Raw genomic sequence first — 26,914 nt, forward strand, 5'->3', positions numbered from 1 at the left:
ATGGATCCAGGGGACTCCTGCACTACTTGCCTGGTGCATTTACTCTGTCTGGCTGTCACCAAATTCCTTTCTACCTGTACACTCTCTTTACCTGCAGTGTGACCACCTCACTATTTGCTATCCACTAAGATCTCAGTCCTGCAGATGCTCCAGTGACTCCAGCTGCTGCTCCAGATCCAAGACATAGATGGAGACACTTCGTGCACATGTGGTCACCATGGAGTGTCTCTGACTTCCCATATCGCACAGGAGGAGCATTCCACATTACCAAGCTGTCCTATCATGACTTACCCTTAAATTACTCCCTTTACTTTTACTTTCTCTAGTTTAGAGAATATTAAGGACAGTAGAAATACTCGGCAAGTTGTACTTCTTTTTGAGGAAAGGTAGAAAATGAAAGGATCACTACCTTTCCTCTTCACCAAACTCCCTCACTCACCAAACTCTACTCAAGCACTCAAATACAACTCAAAGCAGCACTCTGTAGGAGCTCCCACATGCTGCCGCCTCGACACAAACTGTCCTGCTATCCTTAATGTGTCTTAAATAATTGCTTAGTTATATTAATCACTCATGTTGCTTTCTTATATATTTTAACTTTACCAGCAATGTGTACTATTCTAAACATTAGGGATAGAACATAACTTAACCATTTACCAGATGCTCACCAAACAGCTAGCTCATTTCCCCATGGTAGAGCAACATCCAATTTTTATGGGATGAGAGATAGAAAAATGAAACAAAGACATCCTTTGCACCCCCCCCCCCCCCCCACCCCATCCCCACTGCCTTCGATCAACTCTCCTCTCACCAATTTGGTGCCATTGTCTATCTTTAGTTCAGTGCATTTTAATTATAGAGTACAACTTGAAATCCAATTCTTCAAAGGAATGTTCAGTTTTACTTTTGATTATAAGTCGGGAAACAAATCTATGTTTAGCACACAAGTCCAATGATTTCTGGAGCAGTAAGTTTAATTCAGTGCTTGTTCTGGACTAGCAGAGTGGAAAACTAGTTGTCCTGTCATAATATATGAAACATTTAGAATAGAATCATAGAATGATTACAGCACAGGAGGCCATTCAGCCAGTCCTATCTGTGCCAGCTCTCTGCAAGAGTGACTCAGTTAATTCCACACTCATCCCCTCTCCTAGTAGCCCTGGAAATTTCTCTCCAGGTGCCTATTGAATGGGTCTATTTTCTGGAGTTTATAATAGGTGATCTCAATGAAATGTATACATTCTTAGCTTGACAGGGTAAATGCTGAGAGACTGTTTCCCTTCACTGGAGCATCTAGAACTACAGGTTGGACACTTGAGACTCAGACGAGAAATTTCTTCACTCGGAGAACTGAATCTTTGGAATTCTGTATCCCGAGGACTGTGGATGCTCAGTTAAGTTGATTCAAGACTAAGATTGATACTTTTGGGGCACTAAGGGATCAAAGGATATGGAGATAGGATGGAAAAGTGGAGTTGAAATTAAAGATCAACTTTGATCTTATTGAATGGCGGAGCAGCTCGAGGGGATGTGTGGTTTACTCCTGCTCCTGTGTCTTGGTTCTTTTCCTCATCAGGCACTTCTCACTCAGGCAGGTCACCAGGAAGCACTAAATACCAACAGCTTTTTGTTTGAAAGTTAGTATCACAAAGTTAGAATTACACAACATACAGAACACTGACAATGTACATTAGAATGTAGAACAGGATTGTGAAAAAGAACTGGAAAAATAGGAGCAGGAAACAACTAATTGTCAAGGTGGTGTTGGCTGAGATTAGGTACTGAAGTCCTGAAATGAGGCCTGAACTCCATGAGCTTTATAATGAGGTGGACACATGACCATTGAGCAAATCTGACACCACCCTGTGCCCCATGCATTGATAAATATTTAAATGTGACTTTTGTTGTAGGGCTGGCTCTACAGCTGTGCTTGGACTCATGATCACAGCCCTGAGTCAAGACTAAAGGGGATAGCTGTTGTCACTCAGTAATCTGATCCAGTAGCCAGTCTGTAACCTGACAGCCTGGTTGGAATAAAGCACACAGGATTGATGCAGGATGAATGACCAGTGATTGCTGTGAGGAAACTGGCTCAGATCCATGTGAGTGCTGCCTGGGCACAGAAGCTGGCTGCTAAGGGAGTGGATTACCTTCTATCCAGAAAGATACAAGGATGGTGAAGGTGGGTGCACACAAGCCCATGTGTGCACAGTATAGGGTACCTGGTACCCTATGGAAACATGCAATGAGACTTTCTTGTCCTGCTTCACCCTGTCCATAGGGAAAGAGATGTTGGTATCCTTTGTGTAGAGAACCTCGGTGACCTACTCAATCCAATGGGAGACTGAGTTGTTGCTGATGCTAGCTGCTGCTGCTGGAAGCAGCTATTGTATTGTCTTGTTCCAGGAGGTTTCTCTGTTTATTATCCTATCAAATACTTTTGATCATTTTAAACACTTCATTCCTCAACTTTTAAAATGGAATGCAAGCCAAATTATGGCTGAGAAATCTCCCGGAGCACTCCCGACATTTAAGTAAAAAACAGGACTTGCAGAGACAAAAATAAGAAAAAAGAATCTGTACTTACATTGTAAGGTAGGTGGCAGCCCTGCAGGCTGAGTAGGTTAGAGAAGCTGGAACACAGCTGCAAGTAGAAAGGTTTAAAAACAATCTGCAGTGCACAGTAAGGAAAAAAAGACTGCAGAGTTAAAAATTTTAAAAAGTGCTTGTTGCAGAGTTGACAGCCTGCAAGTTTAAAAAAAAAGGCAATCAGAGCAGAAAGCAGTTCTGCAGCTTTAAATTTAAAAAAATAGCCTTACTTGGACCATGAGGCTGCTGGGTCTTCTGAAGTGCGGGATGTCTAACATCAAAAAGGAGAAGAAATCGCTGCTGTGTTTTTTCAAACAGGAACAAAGCTTTTCAAAGTTTAAAAAAAAGCAGCCCACGTTTGCTGGTGAGCCTGCCAAAACACAAGAAGTGTGGGAAACTTAAAAAAACACAAAAGCCGACAGCTGCAGTGACAGCCCGAGTAAAAAAAAAAGTGACTGCTCTTAAAGTAGCAATACATTTAATATGGCAAATACAAGAAAAGTGGCTATGGACAGAAAATTAGAAGAGATGCCAGAGGGAGGGCAACTCTCAATACAGGTCCATTGGCAACAAGAGAACCCCAGAGAGGGGGCAACTCTGCAGAGGGCAACAAGAAAACAATCAAATGCAAAAGGAATGTGTAATTATTCAGCAACAGACTGTCTTAAACAGTTGAATTGAAGCAAAGCAGATGAAACTTAGAGGGTTCAGGGGAAGCCCTGGGGCTGGTATACAGCTGGATACAGCCAGGAGAGAGGAGTTTGTACAAACTCCAAGGCAGATCCAGCTCAGTGAAGCTAGCTATCTAGCAAAGGGTTGAAGAATCAGTTGAATGAAGCTAATGAGGCCTTGAAAGAAAAAAGTCATAGAACTTTCCAAGATGTGAGTGGATAATGAAGCTATGGGTGGCTCAACTAACAAACTCACACAAGTGAAGATTTCACCCGAGAGAAGTCTAGCTATCTGTGAAACCAAAATAAACGAGACTGAGCCTCGTATTTCCAAATTTGCCAGGGAAGGTGGAGAAAAGTCAAGGGAATCAAAGGGTGACTCATGATTTGCATAGTTGTGAACAAGAAGCAGTATATGCATGAAACTTCGGTGGTGGATCAAGTTGGTTACCAGGTGTAATAGCTTCTGTGACCAGACCCTTGGTGTATCAAGTAGAATTGGAGGGATGGATCACCTGCAAACACGTGGATCATTTGGGAAGAAGGGAGAAGCCCCAACAAGGTGATGTTCCACCGGCAACCACTGTAGAGCCTGTGGTCCCTGTTGAAACTGTTTAACCAAGGATGGTGTCATGACTCACTGGGGATAATGCGCTGTAATATCAAGCCCCACTGTTCCCTGAGCCACGACAAATGTGAAAAAGTTTGATCAAACCACCAGATTTCCCCAATTCTACCTAGCTGTTTAATTTAGGTTAACAGAACATGAGCACCAGGTTTGTAAACTTAATAAGTAAATAACTGTTTATTGAACAAATTGTCTTCAACTAGTGGCAATGGAAAGAAATATTAACTGCTAACTTCTAACACTATAAATTTAAACTCTACCCCCTTAAATCCCTGCACACACACAGGCATACACACCATGCATTTTAAGGGTGGGATAAAACAGTTCAATAGCACCAATCCAGAGCACAGGATTCAATGGGTTCATTTTGATTGATGCCTTCCAAATTCCTTTGTTCTTGTTGATGACACGAGGTGGTTCTAGCACTTTGTGTTTAGTACATTGGTTGAGAACTTGCTTTTCAATGTCTCCAATAATGATTTTCCCCTTTGCCTCTTGACAGGGGTTTTGAGGGAGCAGGTTATAGAGATTATGAGGAGGAAAAGCCAGCTAGCTATTATTGTGGAATTACTGGAATCTTCCACACGTAGGAGAAAGCGGTTTTAGGTCTTGTTCCTTTCAGGCTGGGGGCTATTCAGCTGCACTGCTTCTCTCACAACCCTGGTCACCTGGTTAGGAGCCAATTAAAATGCTGTTGTCAGGCAGCTCCTTTGGTCCAGGACTCCTTTCTGGCACCATCCTGTCTTTCATGGCATACTCTGTTCCAGGACCGCAACATTGTATATATCTCTCATCATGTTTCAGTGGACATCTTTCAACCTGCAGCCATTGAAATTTTAATCCCCAGTCCAACAGAAAACAAAAAGATATGTTCTTTACAATAGACATACCAGATGTCTCTGTTGGAGCAGATAACACAGAACTGCCTGTGCCTAAAGAGGCACCTGATGTTACTGCAGTTCCAGAAAATGTGGATCCTGTAAGAGATTCAAAAGTCATGGAGCTACGATATTCCTCCTGGATCAGGAAGCCATTGAGAGACTGAACCTATAATTCCATGACCTGTGTATATATTTGTAATGTCATGAAAGTAGATGTTCTTGTAAATACAAAATGTACAAAAAATTTAAAGGAGGAGGAATGTGGTAATGGTAGTTTTAAGGAATATAGTGACTGTAGGTTCAAGACTTCATTGTGTTGTACGGTATCATGTGATAGTGTGAATGAATCAGCTCTAAGTGCAGGGGAACCTTTGCGTGAGAGCCCTTCTTCTAGTTGTGGAGCTTGATGGAAGTTCGTAACTGCTGCTGCAGCCTGTAAATAAAGTTAGATGCTCCTAATGAGAAACCTGTCTGGAAAAATCAAGCCCATAACAGATATCGAATAGCATCATAACCACAAATTTAGCCAGGTGTTGGTGGACACCTGTCTGATCGGATGTCAGGCTTTTCAAGTCCCTCTTGTATCAATACACACACCTCTTGCTCTCAATCCCTCTGAGCATTGCAATAGCTTCAGTATAACACCTGCTGCTGCTGATGCAATGCAAAAGTAGTCTGGTCAACATCAGCATAATTTCAACCCTCCCCTCATGCTATAGCTGGAAGGCTGATACCAGTAGCCAGGCTATTCTTCCAGTCAACTCTCACTGTACCAAGCAGCATCTCTATCCAAAGGAACAGCTGGATCCTGGTCAGCTTTGTTGTCAATGTCATTCTATAACCAGGTAGCCAAGGTGATAAAACAATGGTTACTTATTATTTATTTCTTTTCTTGCCAATTTTCTATTCATCCTCCATCATAGAAATTGCAGAACAGGAGGACATTTGGTCCATCCTGCCAGTGGTAGTTCTTCAACTAAATATCTCTACATGATCCCATTGTTCTTTCACCATATTGTCTTATATTGTTCAAATACTTATCCAACTCCATTTTAAATGCTGTTGCAGTCATTCCCCTCAATAGCTGCTTGAAGTCAAGTTCTGTTGCATTAGCCACTGGTGGTTGTTGCGAGAGTAAGAATCACAGGGTCTTTTTTGTATCTCACCCAAGTGAGTGTTCTTCTTAAGTCTAGGCAGTGAGTATCTTGCAATTCCAGGGACTCTTTGCCACTGTGACACCAGTTTTGAATATTCAAGATTTTGATAGCACATAGAACCATAGAAAGGTTATGGCACAGAAAGAGGCCATTCAGCCCATCCATGCCTGTGTCAGCCAAAAAAGGAAGAAAAAAAACTAACTGCTGCTGTGGGCAAGATTCTGTATTTGTATTTTAGGTGCAGTTATACAACATATCTATTGAATGTTTCAGCTGTGAAGAAATAGTTAATTCTAGTTTATAGTTGATGCATCTGGACAATAGGAGATCAGCACTGATAGGATACCTATTTATTTTGAGTTCAGGTCTTAGCCAATACCCTGACATTTTTTCCACAGGTAACACGTACTCACTGTGTAATAAACTAACATGCAATATTTTTATTCTAACACAGGGGGCATGATCTGCAGCAGAGAGAATCTTTTTCATGAGAAAGATGGAATAACAATGCTGGGAAATAACTTATTTAGGACAAAGGCTTAGAACTGTATCTGAAATACAAGAGGTGGTTTCTTTCTTCTAGTTCACTGGTTTCCTTAGTATGTCTTAATTGAACTTGTTTTAGGTCATTGCGCCAAGAGATTAATAATATAAGCTGGGCAAATTTGCTCTGCGTTTCGTTATGTGCAGCTTTGAGAAAGTTACCTGTTCTTTCTTTGGGACCAACTTCCAGTCTTGGAAATGACCAAAAATTTAATATGTAAAAGTGAGGGGAGAAGGATCTTTTCCACTTAGAACCTATTCCTTTGACACTGTAATCTTGCTGGTATGTGCTGAGAAGATGGGTGCAGCATCAAAAGCAAATGTAAAATAAAAATGCTATACTATCTCAATACAATTTCCTGACAGGTTAGTAGAGGTAGAACTGTTTTGCAAATTAGGTCAATTCAATTTAGAATAAGAAGAAAATCCAAAATATTTGAACAGGAATTAATATAAATTGGCATACCTACCTACATGTCCTTGGTGAGAAAATAACTTTCTCAATTAAACAGCACAGATATGGTTCATTCTCCTCTTGATTAATCAATCATTAGCTGCTAATGCATTGAACAACTAACTACATTTTACATCCAGCTGCTTTATACTCACTTTATGTGCTTCATTACTTATGCTGTAGCACACATCTATATCTAGTTTCTCCAAAAGAGAAAGGTTGATGTTGCAGATCAGACCTATCCAATTCCTATCTCCAGGCAACGCAAGTGTAATGTTTCATAGGATTTGGACGTGATGTGAAGGTCAAGGAGACTGAGCAACAGTTTCCTTAAACTGTTTCTCTCCTCAGACTTAGATAGCATAAGTGTTGGATTATGCGCAATGAACGGCCTACAGGTTCAAATCACTTTTATGATGCAGTGCAATAATATCATTGATGTATATTTTCTCCACAGTATTCAAGAAAGCTGATGCACAATTCAATAATCTCAGCGGGTAACCCAGCCTTAGCCTATTTGACACCTAAACAGGAAAATGCTTCATTTTCTGTGTAAATATCAATCCACGAACAAAATTATTCCCCGATATCAAGCTTGCATGTTGCTACATTTTCCTGGCAGCTTTCGAACAAGATAAACAAAAGCACCTACTTTTTTCCCATTATAAGAAGAATTTCATCTTATGCCCACTGTTTTAAAAATGGAGACTTGTCTCCAGAGTTGGAGTACAAAGTTCATTGCCTTGCAAGATAAGTTAAAGCTATACTGTATGTGAATATTAAACTGGCTAAAGTTCTGATTGCCTTTGGTTATGGTTTGTGCTTTTCTTCCTCTCCATACAACTTTCTTAACGTAGAATCCAAAAGAAAGTCCACAGACCTGGAAAGAGTAATAGGATTGTGTTAATGAACTGGAAAATGCCTCACAGAAAACTTAATCCTATCAGAACAAGATGAAATAACCACCGAGAGTGTTGCTCTCTTACCAGGGCTGTCTCCTTAATGTATACTCTTGATAGATGGCATAATGGAACCATGCAAGTCCTGCTGGTACCAAAAAGAAAGTTTCTGACTTGCCCTTTGAGCCTCTATCGCCCTTCAACAGTTCTCAACCGGCTTTTACCTGCCGGGAAAGCCTCCTCACTGGGGCCCAGGTTCTTGGTGACTTTATCGGATTCCAGTTTTTGGAAGTTCACAAGGTATTACTGGTTATAGGCAGCTATCTAATCCTGCAGGGTAGGATCACCAGTAATGGGAATGGGCAAGTTCTGAGGGGATAACTACTGTGGTTGGTGTTAACTGCTGTTGATTGATTTCTACCAGACGGATAGGGTTAAAATTGACCTCATGTATACAAAGTGGTAGAATGGTCAAATGATTTGACACAAAACCATGAGTGACTTCTATTTCTGTGAACTATTTTGTTTACAATATATGTAAGGACAAATGGTTGAAGTTCAATCTGTAACCATGAGTCTGTGGTACTTTAACTTTGAGATAAAAACAAAAAAACTGCGGATGCTGGAAATCCACAACAAAAACTCAGCAGGTCCGGCAGCATCGGCGGAGAAGAAAAGAGTCAACGTTTCGAGTCCTCATGACCCCTCAACAGAACTCAGTTTTGTTGAGGGGTCATGAGGACTCGAAACGTCGACTGTTCTCCTCTCCGCCGATGTTGCTGGACCTGCTGAGTTTTTCCAGGTGGTTCTGTTTTTGTTTTGTACTTTAACTTTTACTGGATCCAAAGCCGAGAATATGCTATTTCCTTGACAGACCTATCGCTGTAGTACAGATGTAATTCATCAGATCAGAGTTTGTATAGTGCAAAGTGTAATTAGAAGCCCAGAGTTCCCTGCTGTCTGTGCCTTGCTGCAGGCTGCACCAAACTATAAAAGGTAAATCATGAGTACTTGGATAACACTGTGAAGCTCAGTTCCCGGGCAAGAGTGGCAGTTTCTAACATTAAACAGATAACCTACTGAGTTTGAAAAGCCAAATTACTAATCCAATGGTGGGAAAGGCTCCGTGTGGTATTTGAGGTTTCAATGTCCTTATGAATACAGCTTTATGATTACCAATAACTTGAGAAATAAACCTTACTTGCAGAAATTTGTCCTTTTTTAACACAAAAATTGTGAAATGTGACCACAAATCTTTTGATCTGAGTGTGCTGCTCACCAACACTCCCATTATGAAGACTGTGCCACTTTTAAACTTTGGGTCTTTGCAAAGCCATTTGCATGGCCCAAAACAGAAATTTACAACTTAGGCTCATTAACTTTCCACACTGATGGACATTCAGTGGTTCATACCACTGCCTCAGTAAAGTCATTGATTAATTCTACTAGACTACATTGTTCATTGGATCTATAACCTTGGAATAAAGACAAAGCCCAACAGGTTTGACAATGCAAGTATGTAATGTGTTCTGTCCAACCTAATAAATTAAGAGTTTTCAAAACTCTCCTATTTTGAAGGTCAACAGTGAGTTATACAAACCAATAAACTAAACACTGGTTGCTATCTATCAGTCGATGATTCAGGAGAAAGTGTATTTTTGGTTTTGCTATACACATTGACCAGAGTATTTCTCCATTTTGCCACATCACTTTGGCTTCTATACAATTCTTTTCCTCTTTTTCTCCGCTTATTTTCATAATTAGTTTCAAAAATTTGCACAACCGAGCAACTCTCACCAAAAAGTTGTATTTGTTCAAATAGGGGATCAATACATGTACCACCATGACTTTTTAAACCAATTAGAGAGACTGAAACATTAAACTGTATCACCCAAGACAAGGTCTTACCGATCAATAGGAGTTATAATGACTGGGATGGCAGACAAGCCAATAGCAGTTGTTGTCCACTTTCTCACAGGGAGTGGCCATCTGGTAGTTTTCCCCAGTAGCAAAAGAGAAGCTGCACATAGTCGATTGATGGTGAATCCTGGAATTATAACTGAGGCCAATGCCTGCCATATGAAAGTATCCACCACCGCTACACCGACAGTCAAAGATTTTCCAGGTTTGTCTCCATGAGCCTAAGTCAGGGATGGGGAGGGGGGTGGGTGAGAAGGAGGATTGTTAGGCATTTGAAGCATTTTTTAAATCTCAGGGGTCCTTTATGACTAGAAAGATTGAGATTCTATCCTACATCACATTTTGGCACACTGCAGGGGTTTATTGTTGTTCAGCTTTACTGCTGATAAAAACCTTGTCATTATTTTCTCCTGCCGAGTTGATTGATACCTGCTTAATACTTCCCTCCCTCCCTCTTTCCTTTTCACACAGTGGCTTTCCTCTTGATAACCTACCCTAATTCTGCTATCCCAGTGCCAATTTCCTTGCTGTGAGGGTACTCGGGCAACTTGTACCTGGGCTGAATGCAGAATTCAATGGAGAAGCAAACTGTACCATCAGGCCAGCCTCTGGACAATGTGGATATATTAAAAAATTGTGGCGATGCCAATTATAGCATTTGACCCTTCTCGCTGGGAGCAGCATAGCAACTGCAGGGATTCCAGCAATGGCAAAAACCTCTGATAGAATTATGATGAGTTCAAACTTTTGTGGGAAGGAAAGTTCCAGACTGACAGTTCCTATATGCTGAGCATCTTTATTCAAAATGTTATTCTGCAGTTTTAAGTATTTTGCCCACCTGGTATCAAAACTCTAAATGCAGCCTATACTGGGGTTTAGTTGTACTTATGGGGGTATTTTCTACATAATAAATATAATTTGTTTCATAGTTAGTTATTATTCATACTTTATTTTTATCACTCAGCCCATTACTCCTGGGTTGTAGTGCTGGTTTCCACCATGATCAAGCTCTGGTGACAGGAGGACCACCTTATCCAGGGTACAGTAAATTTTAGACAATGTTCGGTTACACAAACCAGTTGCTGGCTGTTGGAAGTCACAAATAGAACTGTCACTTGCACAAGCAGAAACCTATCCTATAATACTGCTTCAAAAGGTTTATTGTTAAATGAAAAATATTTACTTTTTTTTTAAAGAAAATACTCATCATGATCTCTGATAGTGCATGGAATAGTGTCTCAATAGTCCTAAGAACAGAAAGCCAAAATAATCCTGGTCAAATGAAACAACGGCTTTCAGTATAAGTTTTTTGGAGGGAAAGGAACTGGAAGGCATGGAAATGGTATGAGGACTAGCCCCACTACATTGAAGATCTTTCCTCATTATTGATCAGCAACCATAGAGACACATACCCAATTACAGAATGCTGCCACAGATGTGACAGGGTAAATGGCCTCCCTCTGTGTGGTAACCATTGTGTGTCCAAACCCCTTAGCCAGAAGAAAGATAAAGCTATTAGAACATCAGTGGTGAAGCAGATCATCTAACGGATGGGGGCAACTTCTTTGCTTAACCCTGGATCTTGTGGAACAGCAGACACACACACACACACACACACACACACACACACACAAACAAACACGCAAACACGAGGAGCCTCACATTGTGTATCAATCTTAGGTGTCTGAATAGTTCTCTAACAGAATATGCTGAAAGGTGCTCTTAAACATACTAATTCAAAAGGTAACACCAATAGATGTAAAGCAAGCAGGGCAGGATTATTCATTATGTGAAAAATTGTACTCACAGCAGCCGCCTTCTTCCCCTTGTCGACTGCATCAGCTGTCACATATGCAGTTGATATCCCATAACTGGCCCAGACCAATCCCACAGGTACTAGTGCCCGGAATGCTTCACCAACTTCATTAGCATATCCTTAGTCCACCAAAGAGATCAAAAATCAGGTTTGTGTTATAATAAGTTAACTCTTATGAAAGGTTATATCCTGGGACATTAATTTGTCAATTCTCTCTACAGATGCTGAATATTTCAAGCATTTTCTGTTTTTATTTCAAACCCCCTGCTATCATTATGTTTAAGAGTCTTTAACAAGGCCACCCTCTGCATAGAAATACCAGGAGGCTGGTGCACTGAGTCAGGTACTGTAACCAATGTGATAAATTCACTGTCATGTTGGATTGCTGTCCTGGGATTTGGGCAGGTTCTAATTCCCTGGGTTTATATGATCAATGGTGATAACATGCAAGTCATATTTAATGAATGCTATTGGTAGAATTCTGTATTAGCAATTTCTATCAACATTGCATTGAAATTAGCTTCATTTCCTCCCAATGCAAGCAGACGCTATGGGAGAAAAAAAGAGCAAAATGGCTCAAACTGCTTCAGCTTCTTTCATATCGTTGAAAACATTTAAGCAAATATTGAAAAAGTTGCACATTACGGTTTGAGATTTAACAAGGCTTATCTAAGGCCAGTGTGCAAGCCCTCAGAACCACAGGCACTTCCCCATCACATCGTACCACTCTGTGCGCTATTGGTGCACAGTAGGCCTCAGCTTGTCTGTCTCTTCCCAGATAATTCAGTCAATACTCACTGTGCCAACAGTACAGCTGGCTCGGACCACATTATCAGTTTCATAATGTAATTTTTTGTTGCTTAGAAGGAGAAAACATGCAGTTGTGTAAAACACAATAACTTTTTTTTTTACATTGAATTTAATACTAAACCTTAGCCACAGATAGCTTAGTTTCCTAATGGAAGATAAACATCTCAAATCAGAATCTAGAAATGTTTTCAATGTAAATAATAGGCAAAAACTATTGATACTGGAAATTTGAAATAAAAACAGAAAATGCTTGAAATATTCAGCATCTGTAGAGAGAATTGACAAATTAATGTCCCAGGATATAACCTTTCATAAGAGTTAACTTACCAGCTGTATTCATATTTTTTGGCTATATTTACTTTAAAAATGTGTTCTACAATATAAAAATGAGCTAAACCCAAAACAGCTTGAGATGGTCTAAAATATACATTGCTGAACAAATGAGAAACAATTACTACATTGCACGCTCTTGCCTACTAGCAATTGAAGTTATGGGCCTACCTGCCTGAGTGGTATTTATTGTATACTTTGAGGTTTGAGGCCAACATAATTGGCCAAGGGATAGGGGGCAGGGTGTAACGGTAAACCTATGTTTTTTCTGACTGGAGCAAAGTATGCAGTTAGGTCTCCCAATAGTCAGGATTGCAACTACTGCATTTTCTTGTTGTATATAAATGATTTGACTTGGGTATTGGCAGACTAATTTTGAAGTTTGCTGATCATATGAAACTTGACAAAGTGATTAGTGAGCAGGACAGTAGCACACTTCAGGAGGACTTAAGACAGACTGGTAACATGGGCAGACACGTGGCAGATGCAATTTAATGTGGATAATTGTGAAGTGATGTACTTAGGGAATAGTAACATGCAGAGGCAACATAATCTAAACGGTACTATTTTAAGGCTGCAAAAGCTGCAGGACCTTGGGGTGCATGTTCACATATCTCTGAAGGTGGCAGGGCAAGTTGACAAAGCAGTCAGGAAAGGTTATGTGATACTTGACTTTGTAAAGGTAGAGTAAGAGAGAAAGCTAGTTAGGAATATAAAAACAGATAGTAAGTTTCTATAAATATTTAAAAACGAAACAAGTTAACAATGTGAGCGTTGGCCTTATAGAAAGTGAGTGGAGAATTGAAACAGGGAAAACAAGGAAATGGCAGCTGAATTGAAAAGGTACTTGGCACCAGTCTTCACTAGCGAGGATAAAAGTAACATCCCAGATGCAGCTATAAATCAGGAAATGGGAAGGAGGAACTCAGGAAAATTACAATCATCAAAGAAGTGGTACTGAGTAAATTGTTGGAGCTGCGGGCTGACAAGAGCACAGGACCTGATGGACTTCATCCTAGGGCCTTAAAAGAAGTGGCTAGTGAGAGAGTTGGTGCATTGGTTTTAATTTTCTGAAAATCCCTACATTTGGGGAAGATCCCATTAGATTGGATGATATCAAATATAACTCCATTATTCAAAAAGGGAGGGAGACAGAAAGCAGGAAACTACAGGCCAGTTAGATTAACACCTTTCTTGGGAAAATGTTAGAAGCTGTTATTAAAGAAGCTTTAGCAGGGCAATTGGATAAGTTCAATGTGATCAGGCAGAGTCAACATGGTTTTGTGAAACTTATTGGAGTTCTTTGAGGAAGTAATACATGCTGTGGATAAAGAGGAACCGGTGGATGTACTGTACTTGGATTTCCAGAAGGCATTTGATAAGGTGCCACATCAAAGGCAATTGCAGAAAATAAAAGCTCATGGTATTGGGGGTAACATATTGTCATAGATAAAAGATTGGCTGGCTAACAAGAAACAGAAAGTAGGCATAAGTGGGTCTTTTTCAGGTTGGCAAGATGTAACAACTGGTGTGCCACAGGGATCAGCGCTGGGGCCTCAATTGTTTACAATTTATATAAATGACTAATTGAAGGGATGGTTGCCAAATTTGCTGACGACACAAAGATAGGTAGGAAAGTGAGTTGTGAAGAGGACAAAAGGAGGCTACAAAAAGACAGACAGGTTAAGTCAGTGGGCAAAGATCTGGAAAATGGAGGATAATGTGGGAAAATGTGAAATTGCCCATTTTGGCAGGAAGAATAAAAGAAAGCATATTATCTAAATAGTGAGAGATTGCAGAGCTCTGAAAAGCAGAGGGATCTGGGTGTCTTAATGCATGAATTGCAAAAGGCTAGTATGCAGGTACAACAAGTAATTGGGAAAGCTAACAGAATGTTACCATTTATACTGAGGGGAATTTAATACACAAGTAGGGAGGTTATACTTCAGTTATACAGAGCACTAGTGAAATCACATCTGGAAACTGTGTACAGTATTGGTCACCTTATTTAAGGAAGGATGTAAATATGTTGTAAGCAATTCAGAGAAGGTTTAGCAGTCTAATATCTGATATGGGCAGGCTGTTTTATGAGGGAAGGTTGGTCTGGCTAGGCTTGTATCCTCTGCAATTTAGAAGAGTAAGAGGCACCTTAATTGATACATATAGGATCCCGAGCGATCTTGACAGAGTGGATGTGGAGGGGATGTTTCCTCTTGTGGGAGAATCTAAAGCTAGGGGTCACTGTTTAAAAATAAGGAGTCGCCCATTCAAATGGGAGATGAGGCAATTTTTTTTCTCTCAGAGGGCTGAGTGTCTTTGGAACTCTCTTCCTGAAAAGATGGTGGAAGCACTACCTTTGAATATTTTTAAGAAAGAGCTGGATAGATTCTTGCTAAGCAAGAGGTAGTGATAGGTTATCGGGGGTAAGCAGGATGCAGGTTTGAGGTCACTATCAGATCAGCCATGATCTTATTAAATGGCAGAGCAGGCTCGAGGGGCTGAATGGCCTACTCCTGCTCCTTGTTCATATGTTCTTATCTCTGATTAGGCTTCAGCTGGAGTATTGTGTACAATTCTGGGCATCACACTTTAGAATGGGTGCCAAGGCCCCAAAGGGTGTACAGAGAAGGTTTACCAAGATAATACCAGGGATGAGGGATTTCAGTTGGAGATTCAGTGAAGGGATTGGGGAATCTGGGATTGTTCTTACAGCAGAGAAGGTTAAAAGGGAGACCCAGTCAAGGTATTCAAAATTACAAGGGTTTTGATAGATCAGGAAGGGAGAGACTGTTTCCTCTGGCAAGTTGATTAGTAAACAAGGTTATATGTTTGAAATAATTGGCAAAAGAACCAGAAGGGAAATGAGGAGAAACTTCTACACACCGTGTTAAGATCTGGAATGCAATACTTGAAATGGTGATGAATCAGATTACGTTGGAACTTTCAAAAGGCAATTAGATATGTACTTGAGGACTAATTTTCAGTATTATGGGGAAAAACTTTGTTGTGGAAGGTTAAAATATCTCAAAAATTTGGGCAACAGGTGAAGCTAGCTGTTTCCCGCAGCTTCTATGTAGTAGCAACACGAGCCACATAAAGTCAGATGACCAAAAGCTTGGTCAAAGAGGCAGATTTTAAGGAATGCCTTAAAGGAGGAAAGTGAGGTAGAGGCAGAGAGGGTACTGCATGGGACCAAAGAACTGAAGTAACGTGCACCAGTGGTGGAGCGATTAAAATCAGGGATGCTCAGGAGGCAACTACAGTGTTGATGTGAAGCTTTGCACCAATGCAGTCGTTATATTGTGAATATAGCTTGAATCCCGAGTTAAAGATGAATGTACATCAGAACAAAATGAAGAAAGATTGCCTGGAATAGGCAGTCTCACTATTCCATTGCAGATCTTCACACCTAATTCATACCCCTCAACTTCAGCAGCAGTGAAATGCTGAATCCATTTTACACCAATGCTGGTTCACTAATGCCCTTTACAGAAGGAAATCTGCTGCCTGGTCTGGCCTACATGTGACTCCAAAATGCCCTTTGAACTAGGGATGAGTAATAAATGCTGTGCCTGAACAAATATGAAAAAAAAATCACAGGACTATTATACAACAAAATATGACATCAAGCCACATAAAGTCAGATGACCAAAAACATCATGAATCTGATGTGACTTCTCTTTTTGTTTTGATTTTTTATTTAAGAAAAGGCATCCACCATCAAGACCTAATCCTTCAAATGTTATTTTGTGGAGGATAGTTCTCTGCAATCTTTACTGAATATGGAATCTTCCAGATTTCCTTACGTTTGTGAACATTGTTTAAAAAAGTAAAAATGCTTTGGTAATACAAACAGATTGGGGGCGAGGCAGAGCCAACTGTAAGCAACTAGTGAAATCTGGCTCCCCCCACACCAAGTACGGATGATGAGCTGGGCCTCTGGAGACGTAACTTCAAAGAGCCAAGTGAACAGTGATGAGAACTTATCCAGTAAATTCATGGCCATTACTCTTGGGACTTGACGTTTTCTAACCATGTTCGTTTAAACTTTAAAGGGACTCTTATTTTTTGCCTGAGACTTGGGAGCCCATGTTTGGTAGAGTAAGAGGGGAGCCCACATTGCTATCATTACACATTTAATAGCTTCACAGAACTCGAAAGTAACTTTGGAGAAGCAGTTTGTAAAATGACTTCTCTCTGAATCACCATGTATGTTAGTGTGAATCACCCTGCCCTGATTAGCTGGGGTGTGAACTTGCACTAACTTTATTTCAAGGTCATTTATTGCACTGAGAACCAAAATTCTTGGAGCGTGAATAATATTTTAATTTCAAAAGCGGGGATTTGCTCCTTTAGTCTCGGGGACTGAGATAAACTGGAGTGGGTTCGGGGGTCAAGCGGCTAATCCCAGCCCGGCTTTCACACTCTCTCTCTCTCCCCCCGAAACGCTGAGGATTTCCTCGCCGGATCTTACCCAGAAAGCGGACCCAGGTGTCCCGGTAGATGTCGACCTTGTCCTGCTTTCCTGGCTCGTCCATCCCGATCCCGATCTCCTCCGGTCGCCGCGCCGCAACAGCGGATACATTCACCAGGAAAGTAACCACTGAATGTAACCAACCACTGTCAGGCTCGGCCTTGTAGACAAATCAGGAAACATCCGCCTCTAGTGACCAGGCAGAGACAGCAGAGGTGGGGCACTATTAAAAAAAGATGCTCAATCCACCCCAACAATATTGTTGTTCTAAAGGGATTTTTTTTAAACAGTTGGGGCACTCCCTCCCTGACTGTGATATCTCCAGATTCGGTGAAGCCGCGGTGGTTGTAACCAGCAAATGGACTAGGGATGGGCAACATAGCGCTTTCGAAAGCTGCTTTAGGCCCCCATCAGCTTAGCCTTGGCCAATCACAGACTCTCCCATTTATTCTGCGGCACCATGCCCAAGGCTGGGATAGTTAACAACATTCAAGCACATGTTTAATAACCGTGAAAAATACTCGCGCTGTTTACCCACAGCAACTGCAGAGTAACTCTACAATCGCGATTCAGATGTACTCCTGCTACTGGAGCAAACTCCCTTCTAAATAAACCTTCATCCTGCTAGCTTTCTTCAACAGTGTGGTGTTGGTGAACTCTCTGCAAAGGACTGGAGACCTCAACAGATAATCCTCTGTGGTTGCTCCAGAAAAGATTTTAAGTCCTTCAATAGCTTGAAAAGAAAAATCACTCTTTCACCTGCATTTATTTCTCTTCCCCGAAGTCTCTCTTTGCTGCACACCTTCCCTGGTAGAGGGGGTAGATTGGAGACTTACTCCTCGCCCCTTGCCAGTTCTACTCTCAGCTTGCTATGGAGATAGATGTGTGCAACAATAGCCTGGGATCAGTGATCTCGCTATTTTCATCCATTCTCCTTTCCTGCAGGGAAGCACTTGGCCTCCCGTGATAATATGAAATGGATAGGAAGTGCAACAAACAAAAAACTGCAGATGCTGGAGATCCAAAACAAAAACAGAATTACCTGGAAAAACTCAGCAGGTCTGGCAGCATCGGTGGAGAAGAAAAGAGTTGACGTTTTGAGTCCTCATGACCCTTCAACAGAACTGATAGGAAGTGCACCGTGTGAAAAATCACACATTACACCTTGTGCTCTATTATTTGCTTCCCTCTTATTTTCCTGTGCGTAACTCTTTCAAAGACGCTTCATCCAGATTTTTTTTTATTTATTCACAGGATGTGGGCTTTACTGGCTGGGCCAGCATTTATTGCCCATCCCTAGTTCCCCTTGAGAAGCTGGTGGTGATCTGCCTTCCTGAACCGCTGCAGTCCATGTGGTGTTGATACACCCACAGAGTTGTTAGGGAAGGGGTTCCAGGATTTTGACCCAGCAACAGTGAAGGAACAGCAATATATTTCCAATTCAGGATGGTGAGTGATATGGAGGGGAACTTACAGGTGGTGGTGTCCCCATCTATCTGCTGCCCTTGTCCTTCTAGATGATAGTGGTCATGGGTTTGGATGGTGATGTTTAAGGAGCCTTGGTGAATTCCTGCAGTGCATCTTGTAGATGGTACACACTGCTGCTACTGTGTGTTGGTGTTGCAGGAAGCAAAATGGATATGGTGCCAATCAAATGGGCTTCTTTGTCCTGAATGGTGTCAAGCTTCTTGAGTGTTGTGGGAGCTGCACTTATCCAGGCAATTGGGAAATATTCCATCATACTCCTGTCTTGTGCCTTGTAGATGGTGGACAGTCTTTGGGGAGTCAGGAGGTGAGTTACTCATGACAAGATTCCTAGCCTCTGACCTGCTCTTGTAGCCACAGTATTCATATGGCTAGTCCGGTTCAGTTTCTGGTCAATGGTAATCTCCAGGATGTTGATAGTGGGGAATTCAGTGATGGTAATGCTACTAAACGTCAAGGGGCGATAGTTAGATTCTCTCATGTTGGAGATGGACATTGTCTGGCACTTGTGTGGCGCGAAGATTACTTGCCACTTGTCAGCCCAAGTCTGGATATTGTCCAGGTCATGCTGCATTTGAACATGGACTGATGCAGCATCTGAGGAGTCAGGAATGGTGCTGAACATTGTGCAATCATCAGCGAAAATCCCCACTTCTGACCTTATGATGGAGAGAGGGTCATTGATGAAGCGGCTGAAGATGGTTGGGCTGAGGACACTCCCCTGAGGAACTCCTGCAATGATGTCCTGGAACTGAGATGACTGACCTCCAACAACCACAACCATCTTCCTTTGCGCGAGGTATGATTTCAACCAGTGAAGAGATTTCCCCCTGATTCCCATTGACTCCAGTTTTGCTAGGACTCCTTGATGCCTTACTCGATCAAATGCAGTCTTGATGTGAAGGGCAGTCACTCTCACCTCACCCCGGGAGTTCAGCTCTTTTGTCCATGTTTGAACCAAGACTGTAATGAGGTCAGGAGTTGAGTGGCCCTGGCAGAACCCAAACTGGGCATCAGTGAGCAGGTTATTGCTAAGCAAGTGCTGCTTGATAGCACTGTTGAGATCCCTTCCATTACTTTACTGATGATCAAGAGTAGGCTGAAGGGGTAGTAATTGGCTGGGTAGGATTTGTCCTGCTTTTTATGTATAGGACATACCTGGGCAATTTTCCACATAGCCAGGTAGATGCCAGTGTTGTAGCTGTACCGGAACAGCTTGGCCAAGGGCGTGGCCAGTTCTGGAGCACAAGTCTTCAGTACTATTGCAGATAAACATTCCCAGTCCAACTGACACTCCTTATATAAAAGTGAATGTTTAAGTGAGCATCCGGGTGACAAAAGACAGCATAGTCTGACTTGTGGTTTCGATTATACTAATAACCAAAAAAATTCCAGTAAAACAAAACATTGTCAAAACAAAACACCCTAAGAAAACAGGTTTAGCTTGAAACAAACAGATCATTTTATTGTTTCCCACAAAATACACAATTGATTTTGCCTCACATCTATTTTTCACAATAGTTACAAATCCAAATGCAAAATTATTTGAAAAAAAAATTTTAGTGCTTTTTATTGACGTTAAACTTTTATCGACCAGCAGTGATTTTGTGATTCAAGGCTCCGGCAAGGATCTGCACTCACAGGGAGTGTGAGGCAGAGATACAGCAACAACATTATAGCCATGACTGTCCAACCTGTGTTGTTTGCAAGTTTGGCTTCCCACTGGAGGTGGAGAATCACAATCATCCATACAATGTACATTTCAGGAGTTAACAAACACAGTATCCACCACAAATGCAGGAAAATACATTTCTTAATCATTCTTATGGTAAAATGGAACTCTGTAAAATTGTCGTACAACTCTCTGTGGCAGCTGAGGAGTTCATCCCATTTCCCACGTGTTATACAGTATATTAAAAAAATTGCCTCAAAGGGAAAGAGCCTTTGAATTGTATTAGTAATTTATTGAACATACCAAAACATTTTGGCTATATTTTTGGTAAAAGAGTAGCTGCTAATTTGCAGCTGGATCTGTTCTTGATAAAAAATTGTTTGTTCTTTTTGTCTCAATGTATAGTAACTCAACTGATTTATGAATAAATAAATAAAGCTCTGTGCAGTCTAGCGATCACTACCAGCTAATTGTTTTGGGAATTGTGCAAGACACTGTGTCAATTAAGTAACTATTTGCAACTACTGAATTACATGCTGCATCTGACAGTACCTTGCACTGATTATCCACAGCTTGTGAGAATTTAAACAAGAACTCTTACACCACCACTAAAGAATCAACCAAATTATTTTCAGTTCGAACCAGAGGTTCCAAAACACTTTAAGAAGATCCAACAACCATAGTGCATGGTGACCCCCGAGGCTGGTGAAATCAGCCTTTCTGGGATGTTAAAAGATCAAAGTTTGCAGGAAGAAGTGGGTGATAGAAGAACCCAGGTTTAAGTTACTGAGCTAAAAGAAGAAACTAATAAAGTTCAATCAATGGTGATCAATCTAAAGGACAAAATGATCTAGAAGCATTACAATTAGAATTTATTCATTTCCTGTTTAGAATACAGAAATTGTGTTGAAAGGTTTGTCAGATATGATTTCATATGGTTAGGAGATAAAAGTCAGTTAGATGGACTGAACAGCTTTTTCTGTTTCTATATTCTTATTTTGTTAATCAGATGTAAAATGGATGTATGATTTACTCCGATCGATGACATATTATTTCTCTGTAAACAGCAGTGTTGACATCGCAGATTTCAAACCCTTCTGGGGTTGTCACACTGAGATACTCACATTCATCACACAAATCAGCAGTTCAGAAATTCTATATTTTAGATAAAATCAACTTTGGTTAACTTCAAATTGTCTTTGTAACCAACATGGAGAAAAGAAACTTTTTAGTCCAAAATGAGACCTGCAAAATACTCAAAAAGAAAACATCTTCATTCCCTCGTGCAACTTTCAGGTATAGGATGACAACAGTATGACATACATTAACAATTACAGACAATATTATCTAGCACATATTATAAATAACACATGTAAGGAGTTGAATAAAAGGCGAGAATACAAACTCAGGTTTCTGGAACTTTAATAAATTACTCCTGCTATGTGTGATTTCACATGAACCAAGGTTAGATCATTTCTAATGATTACATAATGCCTATTATTTACTGATATTCGTGGGATCAAGCAAGGAAGTAGATCTGAAGCGGGTTTACATTTTCTCTAAACCAAAACTGAATTAAAAATTTCTCTTCCCTGAATAATTGCACATTCAATTGCATATTAAACAATATCAGTCCAGACACACAAACATCACAGATATTTATCACACTCTGCAGCAGATCTTGCAATTAAATAAACTCTAAAATTAATGGCACTTCAAACAGCAGCTGTACTAGAATGAAAGCAATTGCAAATAATGGAACCCTGCCACTGGTGTGCAATGCATGGCTGCAGCTGTAAATCAATGTGCTGACCAGGACCCAACCATGCTAAAGCTGCGGCACTTCTTTTCCAATAGTACATTTATTAATTTAAACTCAGTTTCATAAATTAAAAATTCTACAGAAGCAAACTTTTGGTTCAAATTAAAATGTAATTACCAATAAGGAAATGTCATGTCCTGTACAGGCATGAAGATATTACAAATGTTAAAGCTGTATTTTTTAAAAAGTGAATACAAAAGTTGTTAAGATGACTGCAGCATTCCATTTGACTTTTGGTATTTGAACTGTAGACAGTAGTGTCTGCAGCCAATACCTGATTAAATAGGGGCCAAAGTCTACAGGCAATGGGGTTTGCAGACAGCCCAGCTCCATGTTTCACCAAGGACATCAAAACTCAATGGGTGTCAGGCAAATGTGAAATGTATCCCATTGGCTTTCATTATATTGTGATCCAGGCTCAAAGACCTTGGCTGTCTCAAACTCTCAAAGCATGAAAAGCCACAACATGGAATTTTTATAGGTCTAACACATCACCTTGTTTTCTAAAGGACTTTGGTTTTGTAACAGGACAAATGAGTGAGACAGGTGTGTTTGTTGCCTACTTTAAGACAGCAAGAATCAGCTCTGCAGAGGCAGACAGACCATCTGAAAATGGAAGAACCAGCTGCAAGACAACTACACAGACAAAGTAATAACAGCTATATCTTGAAAATGGGAAAAGGACTCTCCCAACCTGTTCCGCCTTCAAATTCACCTGAGAACCAACCTCCTGGCAATTCAACTACAAGAAGCTTCACAGCTTACTGAGAATCCTGTGTTTACAAGTCCTTCGTGTCAACTAAAAGCATCAACTCATTTGAGAAACTACAGGCCTGCCACAAAAGAGAGACTGAGATAATTATATATTGTAATCATTTTTTTTCTTCCTCTGTATCTAATCTTTGTGTGAGTGCTAGTGTGTGTGAGGTATCATATTTTTAAACCTCCAGGACAAGTGTGGAATAATAAAGAACCTCCTTTATTTTAAAACTCACTATAAAGCTTGCTGCTGGAATTATTTAACTTGGGACAATCACTGAGGGTAAGAAAATGCACACACATCTCACATACAAAACAAGCTGATTATGGACAATAGTAAAACGGATAAAATCTGTCCTTGACAGAAAATACTGCCAAAAATAATTTAATTTTTCTGTCTTTGATGGGAGAACTTATCAGGAATCTGGACACATAATGTGCATCACTTTCTGATCACGAAAATGAATCACTAGTAAACTGCCCAAATTTCCGAAATTGCGTTCCTGACAGGTGAGCCGAGCATTGGAGAGCGAAGCCAAAAAATTATTGCTAACACATTGACACTTTCAAGAATAAGATGATTGGGATGAAATTATTGTAAACAGAGAGAGAATTTTATAGTTTTAAATATCATTTCTGCCCAGTTATCTCTCTTCATATCTTGATGCTATGGACACATGCTGGGTCTATTACCATGAATACTATCAATCCTCCAGTATCATGCCTAGATGGTCATTCTTCAATCATGAATCTAGCTGGGAGGGTTAGCAAACTAAACAAATGAGAGCACTGCAGCCGAGCCTAACCAACTGTACTACCTTCCTGTATGAGGTTAACTACCTCAACATAAGCTGGGGATAAAATTAGGAATCTTTCCAGTCTGTATGGTTTAGTACTGTAGCAGACAGCGCAATAAACCATTGGGAGTGAATATAATTTTAGAAATATATGGAGCTGTTGTTAACTCTTTATGAGGCTCCAGGAAGACACAGCAGCAAATTAATTTGTCTTTTTCTCAGGAGAAGGCATGGATCATTGTTGCCTTTCTCAGCCTGCTTGAATCATAAAAGTAAGCAGTCACAAAGTTGTGGTGATTGATTCATCACATTTATAAACAGAAGCTGTGGGACTGCAAACTCAAAGATTGTACACTTGTCCCTATCTATTGAGGCATTGGCTGCACTTCATTCTCATACTGTGGATATAAAAATGGATTCAAATTACAGTAGAGGCTAAGTATAAGAATCTGAAGATTTTATAGAACCAAGATAATTCACGTTCAAATGGGTTTTGCAAATTCCAAGTGGTTCAGTTCCTCAAGGCTGCAATAAGTGAGTTTACTTTGTGTTATCAATTTTACAAGTGTGGCAGATAAATAGAAACAAGGCAGCTCCAATTATTCTTGATCTGAATGCAGAGAGTGACAAGGGATTGTCACAGAAGACATTTAAATAGAATGGGGGAGTAAGCTATATTGTTAGGAGTTTTTTTATTAATTCATAATTGGAACTAAGTGCAATAGTACTTTTACTCAAAATAATTAGAAATCCATTAACATCAATTGAAAACAATCAGCTGTAGCTTTATCATTGATTAAAATTACAATACCATAAGATCTAATAATTGTTCATTTAATTTGACTTAAGGTAATACACATCACTTTATACTAACCTTTTTGATCCTTTTAAAGTCTGATGATATACCACAGATGTGGCCTTCTGTCCAATACTACTAGGTCCGTTGGACAGTACAGCAGCCAAATATACCAATACATAAGATTAATGTCGTTTTTTTGTATAAACAAAAATTGAACACTGAATATTAGATGAGAAAGTCTTATTTAAAAAGGCTTTGCGTGTATGTATGTCTGATACCCTCATTATGGTAAAAAGCAACATGCTTAATAGGCACCCTGTTTATCCCAATTTTCACTGGATCATGATAATCCATGGGTTACTCAACAGGGTCCCACACTGGACAAAATGCACACACCACAGGTGGCTCTGCTGTGTCCACAATATAGCCAGAGATTAACACATGCCATTGCATTCAGTGCATACACTGCTTACACCTCACAGAACTTGAAATCACCTCACTGAAAAGTTGCCTTACAGATTCACATCTCTGGTCAAAATGTTGTTATTTTTTACTGACATCCACTTCTTTTATCTTCTTCCCAAGATCATCCATCTGTGCTTCTGATCCCTTGTCTGGCAGCAGCACTTCCACCGAGTAGCTAACTTTCTTGGAATGAATGATGCTGTAGGTGTTGTCAAATCTTAGAACATCTGTGGAAAATAAAATCAAAATGACAATTGCATAAACATTTCAGAACTAGATCTACAGTCTATAGTCTGTGAACTGATCCAGATAAATTACTTGTTACGACCAGTTTTAAACAAGTTTTCCGGATACACAACGAAGGATTCTTTCACATTTGCAAAATCCACACAGGAATTGCATATCCATAGCAATGCTGTGTCCATGTGCTTATCTGACATTGCTGGCCTATTCACCAATGTTCAAATTAAGGAAGCCATAGATATTTGCGCTGCAGCGTTATATTATGGCGATCTAGACCCACCACCATTGCATAAATCAGTATTCACTGAACTTATGAACCCGGCAACTCATGCAGGTGAGTTCCGTTTTAATGACACCACGTATGCCCAAATAGATGGTGTTGCCATGGGATCCCCTCTAGGCCCAAGTCTTGCAAACATCTTTGTTGGGTTCCAAGAGAAATGTGTCTTTGACAGAATAACACCTAACCTCCTAGCCCTTGCATATTTCCAAGATGTGGATGGTACGTTTGCTATATTTAAATCCGCAGCTGCATGTAATAATCTCCTTACATGTCTTAATGGGCTCCATCCTGCGCTCAAATTCACATTTGAAATGGAGCAGTCAAATTAACTCCCTTTCCTTGACGTACCAGTTGAGAAATCAGCCAGGGGGTTCTCTACTGCAGTCTACCACAAGCCTACCTTCACTGGTCAATATACGCATTGGAATTCTTACAGTTCCACATGCTACAAGATTGGTCTTATCGGCAACATCGTAAATAGGGCTCAAGCCATTTGCTCACCATGCAAGCTTGATGCTGAAATAGGGTGCATCCTATGGTATAATGGCTACCCTGAGCAAATAATTTCATGCTGAATATCACACAAACTCATGAACAGGTGCAAGACCGTCACCCTCAGGCCTAAAAAGTGCCCAATCTACCTTAGATTACCCTGGAAGGTATCTCAAAAATTTGAGCAACAGGTGAAGCTAGCTGTTTCACGCTGCTACTATACAATAGCAACACAAGTGGTGTTTTCCACTAACAGGAGGCTGCCGTCAAGCCAAAAAGACGTTCTGCCTATCATACAAATGAGTCATGTGGTATATGAATTTCAGTACCAGTGTGATGCTAGGTATGTAGGCCATACATCCCAAAGACCTGCAGATCATATCAAACAGCATGTCCCAACCATTGTTCACAACGGGCAAGGTACAAACCATACACAACCAACCCATACTTGCAAAACTCAAAACACAGTGCCCAACATTAGATGTGATTCCTCGTTTGGACAGTAATTTCTAAATAATCCTCAATATGCTAAGAATTATGCTGACAACCAATTTAGATTATCAGTCGGGTTCTCAGTGTGGTGCATTTGTGTGTACTGGAAGCTACATATATTAATACACAGGATCCTGTTTTTTGCAGACAGAAAGAACATGTACACACATTGCACCTGTTTCAGCTAAATGAAATAAGTGACAGCCATTCACTGAGTCATTCCTCAGGGCAATGCCTTGACCAATCAGGGTCAAGTTGCCCGCTTTAAATTTCAAACAATGCTTGGCAGTTGACTGTCAGTCACCATCAACTGGTGCATTCTCCATGGCAATGCCTCTACCAATTAGAGTCCACTTGCTAACCAATCAACACTCTCTTCTCATACAGTATAAATTTATTGTTCTCCCTGATTTTGGCATTTTCTTGTGAATTA

The 26,914-nt window shown here is 40.4% G+C and overlaps 2 protein-coding genes across 2 annotated transcripts in view; both read right to left on the bottom strand.

Moving 5' to 3' along the window:
- Positions 1-6,134: 6,134 nt before the first annotated feature.
- On the bottom strand, positions 6,135-17,544 carry mtfp1 (mitochondrial fission process 1). Its single transcript, XM_041203459.1, has 4 exons — positions 17,173-17,544; positions 11,550-11,677; positions 9,731-9,963; positions 6,135-7,803 (listed from the first exon to the last, which is right to left on the bottom strand). The coding sequence occupies exons 1-4, from the start codon at positions 17,234-17,236 to the stop codon at positions 7,734-7,736; spliced, it is 495 nt and encodes a 164-aa protein (XP_041059393.1). The 5' UTR covers positions 17,237-17,544; the 3' UTR covers positions 6,135-7,733.
- A 2,554-nt stretch (positions 17,545-20,098) lies between these two features.
- Positions 20,099-26,914, bottom strand: part of sec14l8 (SEC14-like lipid binding 8) — a 76,807-nt gene continuing 69,991 nt past the window's right edge. Inside the window, exon 12 of the mRNA XM_041203222.1 lies at positions 20,099-25,198. Within this exon, the coding sequence (XP_041059156.1) occupies positions 25,050-25,198 (149 nt within the window). The 3' untranslated portion in view covers positions 20,099-25,049. The remainder of the gene's footprint in view (positions 25,199-26,914) is intronic.

Source organism: Carcharodon carcharias, chromosome 13 (assembly GCF_017639515.1).
Source record: "Carcharodon carcharias isolate sCarCar2 chromosome 13, sCarCar2.pri, whole genome shotgun sequence".
Classification (NCBI taxonomy): domain Eukaryota; kingdom Metazoa; phylum Chordata; class Chondrichthyes; order Lamniformes; family Lamnidae; genus Carcharodon; species Carcharodon carcharias.

Excerpts from the sequence above, each read along its gene's own strand:
- mtfp1 (XM_041203459.1), bottom strand. The coding sequence starts at position 17,236 with ATGGACGAGCCAGGAAAGCAGGACAAGGTCGACATCTACCGGGACACC. Across the intron at positions 11,678-17,172 it reads CACCTGGGTCCGCTTTCTGG|GATATGCTAATGAAGTTGGT; the intron begins GTAAGATCCGGC and ends TGGTGGACTAAG. Across the intron at positions 9,964-11,549 it reads AGGGGAAGAAGGCGGCTGCT|GCTCATGGAGACAAACCTGG; the intron begins GTGAGTACAATT and ends TCCCTGACTTAG.